Source organism: Protobothrops mucrosquamatus, unplaced genomic scaffold (assembly GCF_001527695.2).
Source record: "Protobothrops mucrosquamatus isolate PMUCROS unplaced genomic scaffold, P.Mucros_1.0 scaffold1184, whole genome shotgun sequence".
In the NCBI taxonomy this organism is placed as follows: Eukaryota; Metazoa; Chordata; class Lepidosauria; order Squamata; family Viperidae; genus Protobothrops; species Protobothrops mucrosquamatus.
Window position 1 is genome coordinate 9,261 of NW_015387397.1, and position 10,368 is coordinate 19,628.

Genomic DNA, 10,368 nt, shown 5'->3' on the forward strand with positions numbered 1-10,368 from the left:
TATAAATATGTAAGATTGTGATAATCTGTCCAGCTTAAATAGAGAGTGGAATAAACAGACTGGGGAGCTCCCCTTAAGGTCCTTGAAGGCTTTATCTGTTCCCAAAAGAATGCAGTTAGTCTGGTGAGATTCTTGTAAATAGGTAAGCAACAGTAAATCAACTACTTTGATCAGTTCACATTGCCATTCTGGTTCTTTGCACCTGACAAAGACTGAAATGTTCCTGACTAGCTTTCACAGAAAGAAAAAGTATTGACCAGCACCAAATATGCAAAGTAATTGAAACAATTTTTAAAATACAAATGCACAATACACATATCTCAAGATATAGAGACAAAATACATACATACTTGTATATTAGACAAAATTACTAGTACAGTATTACTAATTATTATAATTATTATAATACTCTCCAGGTTAATATTTAGTTTAGTAACAATCCAAATTCAATTTCTTACCAAGACTATGTTCTGTTCTCCTCATATACTTTCCTTCCCATTCTTTTTTTCTCCCTGTCAAATCTCTAGGTGTTTGCTTAAAGCAACAAGCCCCATATTACATCCCTATATTAACCAAATTTTGCTGGTTGTCTTGAAACAACAGGCTGGAAACAAGCTTCTGTTCCCCTATATTTCTGCGTTCATGGGATTTCTTGGTGCAGTGGATCTCAATATTATATAGTCATTGATGAGCTAACCACTACAATAATTCCATTGTCCCACTAGCTACATTTAACCATAGCCTCCCTTGTTCTCAGACACTCTTAGCCACTAGGTGTGCTTTTATACAGATGGTGGGACTAAGAATTGCACACCTAGAGGGCTGAGATTAGGGAAGACCTTCAAAACCTATAACAAGATAATAAAGCCAAGTACTGTATATACACTAGCAGAGCTCAGAAGCTCCCCCAATTTCTAGCCTCCTTTTTCAATGCAATTTCCGCAAGAAGATTCTTCCAACCAAGCACTGATACTTCTTTACTTGTGGCTCAAAACATTTACACTGTACTTTACTCATAGCATTACCCATTACTTTTGATTATATTTGCATGCTGAGACAATTATGTTGCCTCGCAATAATCCATCTTGGATTTTGTTCGAACCTATATTCATAAGCAAGACAGAAAATAATATACTTTTCTGAGGGAAGCTCTGAGAAAGATGACAAGTTATTTAAATAAGGCACATATTCAGTGGTACCTATGGTGTACAATAAGATCTTAAGTAATACATTGTAGGAATAGCTATTTATTCTTACTAGTTCTTCTCCAAGATCAGCAATTCTCTGAATTACTTAAGTTTAAAAGTACAAAATGTTCCTGAATACTATCGCGATGCTGTGCTTGACTCTCCAAGAAAAGCTGATAAATCTCAGAAAGGCTTCTCAAAGGCCTTTACTTGTCAGTCAGGAAAAGTTTTTTTCTCAGGGTGTGCTTCAATAAGAGTAAGTACTGTTCTGCAGGATTAATCCTATTCCATTCATAAACTCTGTTGTTCAGCTCCAAAAAAATATCCAGCAGAGGCAGCTTTCTGCATAGAAAAAGGGAAAATGAGGGAGAAAAAAATATCTTAAACATAAGATTATATAACTTTTATAAATAAGTAAAAGCTGCAGGTGAACAGCTCCATATTTTGCAAAACTGCCCAGTTCTATTCTTTAGCTAAAGGTTATTCAATTACCCTAAGGCACACTTGGACTGTGCAGTATTTGGGGTGTTTGAGCATGCACAGATGCAAACATGGCATCTCCTTGCAAGGGACTTTACTTCCAAGTAAATAACTTTAAGAGAACTTGAGGCTTTGTGTTATGTTTCACATGGCTTCTCCCAAGTAAGCGCCACTCCTTGTATTACCTGGAGGATGTAACAGAGTAACACTTATTTTTTGAGGAATTCTTCAAGACGTTTTTCCTGTTCCGTACATGGGACAAGAAAGATGTGTTTGTATCAATGTTTCCATCACTTGTGTGGAACAGAGGCCTTATGTGTTTATGGCAAGCAGTGGCTCCAAGTCCTCCAGTTCCCTTCTATAAAGTAATGTATATAGAGGACATTGCTCAGTTACAGGGAAACCACTACATTTCTATAGTGTACTTTTGACACGTGTCAAAACTGTCCCACTTCTGTCACTTTCTGCAGGGACCAATATCAATGCTGTATCTTATTGCTGTAAACAAGCATCGGCAGAATGCTGTTTTCATATTCCTATCCAGTGCTTTTTTTCTAAAAAAAAAAAAAAGGTGCCAGAACTCACACACATCATACAACCCGCCTTGCCTACCCTACAAGGTTCCATCCAAAAAAGGTGCCGGAACTCTGTTCTGGGCGTTCTATGAGAAAAAAAGCCTTGTTCCTATCTATTTTCCATTCTCCCATAGAATAGCATGAACTCCTGCGTGGCTAGTATCTGACATAAACACCTACCTTTTCTGAGGATCCATCAGAAGGTCTGCCAAAGTGGAGAGATAATAGGATGATGAGCATGGGGATCTCTCCAGTGCAGAGGCATCCAATGTGCAGTGGCTCCAGAGAATGTCTGCTACTTGTGGGATTGTGCATAGATCTCCATCTGCTTCTGTCAGGCTGGCATTCCCTTGCCAATTTGGGGGCTCAATATAGTTCTGGATAAAAAAGAGCTTTGGTTTTCCTAAGAGATCAGGGCACCTCTCACCGGTAAAGAAATCCTTCAGCCTTTCCAGTTGAAATCCTGGAACACTATGGTCTGTGCAGAATATATGTTGATGGTCCCCTCGACTGACAAGCACACAAACAAAACAATCTGCATCTTTGTGAGCTCTTAGCCTTGCTACCTCATACAAATCATGCATCACTGCCTTCATATTCAGAAACCGTCGACAGCGAACTTCAAAATGTAGTGATTGAAAGGCTTTTGTCAACAAACCTACAGAAAAAGAAGCAGGAGCAAGAATATCAGGCTGGTCAGTAGGTTAGAGTCCAGGCTGAGGAAGGGTGACTGTTTTAAGATCCAGTTGTTGACATTTATTGGCCTCCTGCCTGTCTTAGTTACAAGCTAGCAGACATTTTTTAGCTGTAGTCACTTGCTAAATTTATTTCATCATCTTCCCCATATATATATTCTTGATATTGTTCTATCCTGAGGGCTCACTATCTCTTACATTGCCCTTGATTACACCTCAACCTGTTCATATTACATTTTCTTACTTTATATTCTGCTTTTTCCTTAGAGTACCTCTACAAAAAATTTTGAGAGGGAAGATTGCAATTTCATTGCATGAGAGCCAGTTTGGTCTAGTGCAGTGGTTCTCAACCTTTTTAATGCCGCGACCCCCAACTGGTCGTAAGTCGAGGACTAAGCCGGTCGTAAGTCGAGGACTAAGCCGGTCGTAAGTCGAGGACTAAGCCGGTCGTAAGTCGAGGACTACCCAACCGGTTGTAAGTTGAGGACTTTCCCTGCCTGGGAGCGCCGTGCATGCGTGGTTCCGCCCCCTGCGCCGGCCGAGGCATAGCTGGCAAGCGGCAGAGACGGAGCAGGCCGACCACCAGCTGGCCCAGCTCAAGGGAGGTAAGGCACCCGCCGGAAAAGGGGGAAAAAAATGGCGGACAGCCTTGCTTGGCAACCCTTGTGAAATGGTCGATCGATCCCAAATGGGGTTGCGACCCATAGGTTGAGAACCGCTGGTCTAGTGGTTAAGGCCTATGGCTAGAAACCAGGAGACTGTGAGTTCTGGTTCTCTATTAGGTGTGAAAGCCGGCTGGGTGACTTTGGGCCAGTCATTCTCTCTCAGCACAACCCACCACAAGGGTTGCATTGTAGAGAAAATAGAAGGAGGAAAGGAAAGAGTATTAGGTATGTTCGCTGTTTTTTGTTTTTTTTTAAAATAAGGACAGGATAAAAATAAATAAAACAAAATATATTACACTTTGTTTTGTGGTATGGTAATTTATATTGTCTGAATAACTCTAAAGTTCAGATTTTTTAAAAAAACATCGCCCCATATTTTTTCTTTTCTCCTTCTCCCCTCATGCCAAAATTTTCTCTAACTTATCCTCTTAGGAAAAGTCCATATTACTCAGTGTAAGACTGTGTAAATACCCATAATTGAGGGCTATAGCAATCTAACATCTGGCAATAAAATTTAGGAAGACTGGTGAGATCATTCTTATAATTAATGTCCCTAGTTTATACCATTATCATTAATTTGGCTTTCACAAAGGTTAACTGGTCTACATATTCAGGAGAAAGGGCAAGACTACAGAATTCCTCCATATCGATTTGATACCAATGAGACTGGCAGCTGTCTGCCAGCAGCAGAGGATCAAGACCTATAAGGAAAACCAAATGTTCCCCCCAAAAGTGTATTTCGCACACTCTACTACTTATTTTTAGATACCATGCTTTTGTGAAAAATTAGGCGTACCAAAATAATATGAGAGTAAATGCTTGCCCAAATGAACGTAGTGTACCAATTAATGTCTGGCAGGAAGAAGCAACTTGATTTCCATTGCACTTACCTGCATCATTGCCAATGCAGTCAATAATCAGGCAGACTCCTAAAGGTTTGCTTTGCATTCTGTACTTGTTGCAGCTCTGCAAAAACAGCATCACGAATGAAGCCTCTTACTTTACAATCATCAGCACAGCACACTTCCCATCTTTGCATCATCTATTTAGTTTTGCCTCTGTGCGGCAGAAAACGGTAAAGAATAACGGCTTCTCAGAGTCCTTTCTAAAACATGGGCCTTGGGAGAGCTGTGCAGTGCTTCAGATTCAAAGGCGAAAAAGACACAAAGGGTCTTTTTCTGTAGGGTCTGCCTGCCAAACTTTAAACCAAATAAAGACTTTTCCAGAATTACATTGCAGCTCTAGGGAGCAGACATAAAAGATGCAAAGGCAGTCAAGAAGTTGCAGGAAGGTACTTGCACGTTGTTCACACTAACCCAAAAGCAATTTTCTGCCTTTGCCTTTGAAGCACTGCACAATTCTTAACATTTTGCCTTGAACTAGGGCAGTGGTGGTGAACCTATGCCATGAGTGCCAGAAGCGGCACTTGGAGCCCTCTCTGTGGGCACGCACGCCGTCACCCCAGCCCCGCCTCCCCCCGCAGCCCCCTCCTCACCAACACCCCCCCCGGAAGAGAGTCACCCCCAGGCGCAGAGCAGTGCAGCCAAGCACATGGCAGCTGGGCAGCAGATGATGCTGTGGGGTGCGGGTGGAGGGCGTGGCCACCATGGTGCTGCAGGGCCGCCTGGGCAATCTGTGGTGGGCCGTGGATGGCCCTGAGGGCGGGCAGGGTGAGGGCGGAGAAGGGTGGGGACGGGTGGGCAGAGAGGGGACGGGCTGGGGCGGTTTTGGGGCACTCGGTCTCTAAAAGGTTCGCCATCACTGAACTAGGGTATACTGCGCAGGCTGCTTCCTTTGTGTAACTCTACCTGGGCTCAATTCTATACTGATAAGTATACTAGGGCTTTCTTGAAATGTTACATGTACAAATAGACACATATTTTTGCATGTGTGTAAATATATAACTATAATTTGAGTCAGAAATTTTTTCACTGGGAGTAATTTGGGTAGTGCCACAGGCCACACCCAAGTATGGTATGAAGTGTATGCAAACTTGGAATGAAGGGTTATAGATTGGACTCCAGCCGCCAAATACCCATAGACTGATATAAAAATAAATTGTCATGCAAAGCAAAAAGCCAATTGCAGTAGGGAGCATAGAGAAGCCTAAGGAGGCTGGATTTCTTATAATTGGCTTTCACGTTCCTCTGTGTTCACTGCTGCTTACGGTATTCTACTTTGCATGCCAATTTATTTATTTATTTATTATTTAAATTTATATACCGCCCTATCTTCCTTACGGGACTCAGGGCGGTGAACAGGCGATAATAAAAATCACAATAAATATTAAATAAAAGGCCTGCTCTAAAATACCCCATATAAAAACCTTTACTAAAACATAATTAAAACTACGCCAGGCCGGCCGCATGGAATAAATGGGTTTTCAGGGCTCGGCGAAAGAGGCCGAATTTGTTTTCGCTTTCACTTTTCATAGTGGGGAACATGTTGCAATGCATTCCATTGTTTAAAAAGGCAAAGGAAATATAACTTAATTGTAATAAACTAAACAAGGCAGACATTAAAATGCAATCAGTTATTGCCTAATGCTATATCACTCTTTTAATTCCTAAAAAGCTCCCATATTAAACAAAAAGATATGTACTGTTTATTGTAATTTTGCACAATACCTGTATTTCTGTTTCTGGAACGGATATGTGAATCTGTTCTGTTGTAGATATAATAAAAAAGTGTTGTTAGTTGCATTCTGCCTACATTCTTCAGAGTAGGAAAGCTAGTGAAAACTCATGCAAGTTTATATAAAGTAACAATCCTCTCAAACCTGCATAAGTGCTAACTACAATGCCTTTCACACTGGTATCTATTGGACATGCTAAATAGGAACAGGAATCGAAGTTCACATATTTAAACGACAGTAGGTTAGCAGCAAAGCTTTAGGATGACAACATTTTTAACTAGCCAAATTATCTTGCCAACTCTATCTTTGTCAGATGAAAATAAAACACCCAGGGAAGCATGAGTGACTGAAAGGCTGACCTATGGCTCTTAAATGAGATTTTTAAACCACATTGAGCATAGACTGGAAAAAGGTATTGTGATGAGTGTGAAACTGGGGATAATAAGAACTTATCCGAAAAAAGATGGGCAGAGAGTAGAGTGCTGGTTTTGAAAAAAAACCACACCAGTTCAAATGGTTATTATTTTTTTTACAAATATTCAAAAAAACACAAAATGCAAGATGTATTATTCCCAAGTAATCAGAGACAGAATGGCTATAAAGATACAATTGGGCTTACCCTGGACAGCACAGGCTCCGTTCATTACTCTTTCCCTGTTCACAGTCTGTAAAAATTAAATATCAAATCACATTTTGTTTCTGTTGGTAAACTTTTATATTTGCCTGTTTGTGATAGCAAAAAAAGCAAATTCTAGACAGGTAATTAGGAGAAAAGATACAAAACATAAACTGCTTAATAATAATATTGGCTTTCAACTATGATTACACAAATCCATTCAGAGTAAATCAATCAATGGCTCTAAGAACTAATGGAGCAGTCTTTTTCGCAGCTATCATACGATACTTCTTATCAGTTTTTTACAGCCTTCATAAACTGCTTGAAACATTTGACTAATCAGATTAAAAATAGAAGGCTAGACTGAATAGACCTTTCTCTAATCTGGCTGATCGTTTTTTTGTTCCTTGTCCTGCACATGTTTCTCCAAGGAAGATATATACCGGTAGACATATCTACATGCTCTTTTGTAATGGGAATATCATATGGCCTACACTTGAAGCACTCTCAAATTTAATCTCACCAAGTACCACTGCAGCTTTCAGATGATTGATTATCAATCACATCAATTTAAATACAGTAGTTGCCCATCTTGCAATGGCATTTTTTTTTTTTACTATAGTAACTAAAAGCATGCCACAAATACAGTCTGAAAAAGAAGAAATGCTATTCTGGGGCATTGTGACATCTGTCCTAGCCACTCTTCTTAAAGAATTTTGTTTTCAGCATGGCAAGAAGCAGGTTTTTGGAGAAGCAGCTGAGAATGGAAGGATGTCTGTGCATCCCAAAGGACTGTCTGATTTTACACAGACCGAGAATCCTTTCAAGTCCAGTGGTTGTATGTGGAATTCTGACAGACAACCATGGGTGATCTCCCAAAATGGTTACTATTGGGAAGGGGGATATATCCCTTATTAAAATAGCTGTCCAACAGGTAAAGGAATTCTCAAACTGCCATTTAACAAAATGCTCTGTAAATCACCCCTGGTTTCTCTTGATCAGATGGGCAAATTTCAAAACAAAACATCAAAAAACTTTCTGAGAAACAAAGATAATGATGGGAATCTGACTTTGACTTAAATACCTGTTCCCTCTTTTAAAATTGTTGTTTGTTTGAAACATCTCCAATAGACTACACAAAAAGATACAAAGGGGGAACAGAGTTCTCTGCTGCTCTCATCAACACAGCTGCACAATGGATGATTGCGAGTTTTAGGTCAACTCACTGAGGCCACAGATGATATTAGAAAATGATCAATCCCATGCAATAGATTCCTCCTTTTCAATAGCTAATGGCTGCAATTTGTCTATAATCTCAACTCAAGAGTCAGAGTTTGACTAGAATACTCATAAGCTAGATCTTGCCAACTCCACTTAGAAAGGACCAAACACTGCCATCTCATCAGTTCCCAGTAGTTAGACAAGTTTTTTTTACAGCTTCTTGGCATTGCATACTTCAGAAAACCCTTTCTCCCCAAATTGAGGAAACTATCTAATTACAATGCACTTACAATGCACTTACCTTTGGAGGGTCTGCTAGAGATAACTTAGGTAAGGATGTCTGAAGAGTCTTTGCATTCATAGGTGAAATGTGTACTAGAGCCAAAAATGGAACAGAGGTTTCAGAGATTACATCAAGAGTGATATTATTCTGCAAAACAACTATCCTGCTCAATTCTCTTCTATCTCTATATGCTAAATATAGTTTCATTTAAAAGTCCATCGCTACATAGGTGATTCCAGAGCCTTCCCTAAGAAGGAAATCCTACCTTTTGATCAGGGAATGCTTATGTTTCTAGTATTTATAAGAAAAGGTTCTTGCTATTAGGATTATGGGAACTGTTAAATCTATCTATGTGGGTGCTAAGAGTCACCATCTCACTGGCATAAATCAATGCATTTAATAGCCTGTAAGAAGATGAAAGTAGAAGAAATACAGGTAGACCTTGATTTACAACCACAATTGGAATCAGAATCTTGATTGTTGAGCATTCCATGAGACATCCACATGACCGCTTCATTCAATAACTGCAGTCTCGGCTCTCCTAGTTGTGGTATTTAAGCAACCATGTGAATTGTTAAGCGGACAGAGCAAAAGTGCTGCCTGGAGAAGAAGGCCAGACAGCTCCCCTCCATGTGTGGAAAGATCCTGCCTTTATTAGTTTTACAAATAACACAAGGAAGTGAACATTTCCAACATGCCTTCCTCTTCCTATTTTCCCCACAGCACCACCCCTGTGAGGTGAGTTGGGCTGAGAAGGAGTGAGCGGCCCAAGGTCACCCAGCTGGCTTTTATGTCTGAGGCAGGACTTGAACTCAGTTGCTTGCTTTCTAGCCTGGTGCCTTAACCAAACTGAATCTTGAGACCAAACTGTCTCCCTATCTTTTAATTTCTTAAGAACTGCATTAAGAAAAGTATGAAGCCATGAAACTAGTTTTTAGGACACCGTGCTTTAAACCAGACATGTCAAACTCACGACGTCATGTGACGTCGCGCAATGTATCGGAGCTTTTTCGCCATTGCCGGCAATGGGGTGGGAGTGGTTTCCCGATGACGCGTCCGGCCCGCGGGCCGGCAGTTTGACACCCCTGCTTTAAACGCTTTGGTCAATTCACTTAGCCTGAGCTCTGCAATTGCACTATTCCTTCCACCAGTAAAATTTCTGTGAGGACTTCAGTTTCAGACTGATAAATAATGGAATAACACAAGAAAAAATAATGTTTTTTATATATACTCGGAGAGGCTTCCTAGAGCCATTATAGAATCAAAGCAGATTTGAAATTCAAAATGCCTGAACAAGAATGTCTGGACTTTTGAAGGATTCAGCCTTCTACAAGCAGCTGAACCTGAATTGAGGGCAGTTTCAAGATGGAATGTTGGAAATTAGTTTAAGCCAAAACCAGAAAAGGAAATGATGGGGAAGAAAGGCAATTAATTGACTTGAGCCTTTAAAAAAAGTGAAATGACACATGCTTTAAAGTAGGGAAAGAGCTTGGGTGATCTTTGTGTAGCTATTTTCAACTCTCATTTATTTATCTTGTTGTTTATCCAACACTGTAGATACCTTTTTCATTTCTGCTATGAGAATGGTCATCACGTGCATAATAAAAAAAAGGAAAGCTTGCATACCTTACCATAAAAATTAGGCAATATATTTTTGTTCCTAGCCACTTCAATTGTTTTGCAAATTATTTTTAAAATGTTAACTTTAGGTTTTCATGTAGAGAGGCCAAAGATTTTCCTTTCTATGTTTTTCGAATTCAAAAGATAGCACAATTCATGTATGAAAAAAATATACCACCATCCCTTTTTTTCCTTTTAATTTACTTGGCAACTGTAAACTTACTCTTTACAAAATCTTCAAGGAAGGAGGAAGAATAGATACACAACATCCTTCGAGTATTGTGATTACTCTCTAAATCGAAGCTATCCACTATTTCACTGCTGTGCATCTGATAAGCTAGTAACCCTATACAGAAACAAATTGCTGCCGATATACATGAGGAAAGCAGAG

General features: G+C 39.9%; 1 protein-coding gene across 1 annotated transcript; it reads right to left on the reverse strand.

Annotated features, from left to right (window-relative positions):
• Positions 1-267: 267 nt before the first annotated feature.
• LOC107291756 (CASP8 and FADD-like apoptosis regulator) lies at positions 268-8,445 on the reverse strand. The gene is made up of 6 exons (XM_015820791.1): positions 8,376-8,445; positions 6,857-6,902; positions 6,230-6,267; positions 4,493-4,568; positions 2,423-2,900; positions 268-1,529 (listed from the first exon to the last, which is right to left on the reverse strand). Exons 1-6 carry the CDS (start codon positions 8,433-8,435, stop codon positions 1,394-1,396), a joined length of 834 nt encoding a protein of 277 aa, XP_015676277.1. The 5' UTR covers positions 8,436-8,445; the 3' UTR covers positions 268-1,393.
• Positions 8,446-10,368: the final 1,923 nt, after the last annotated feature.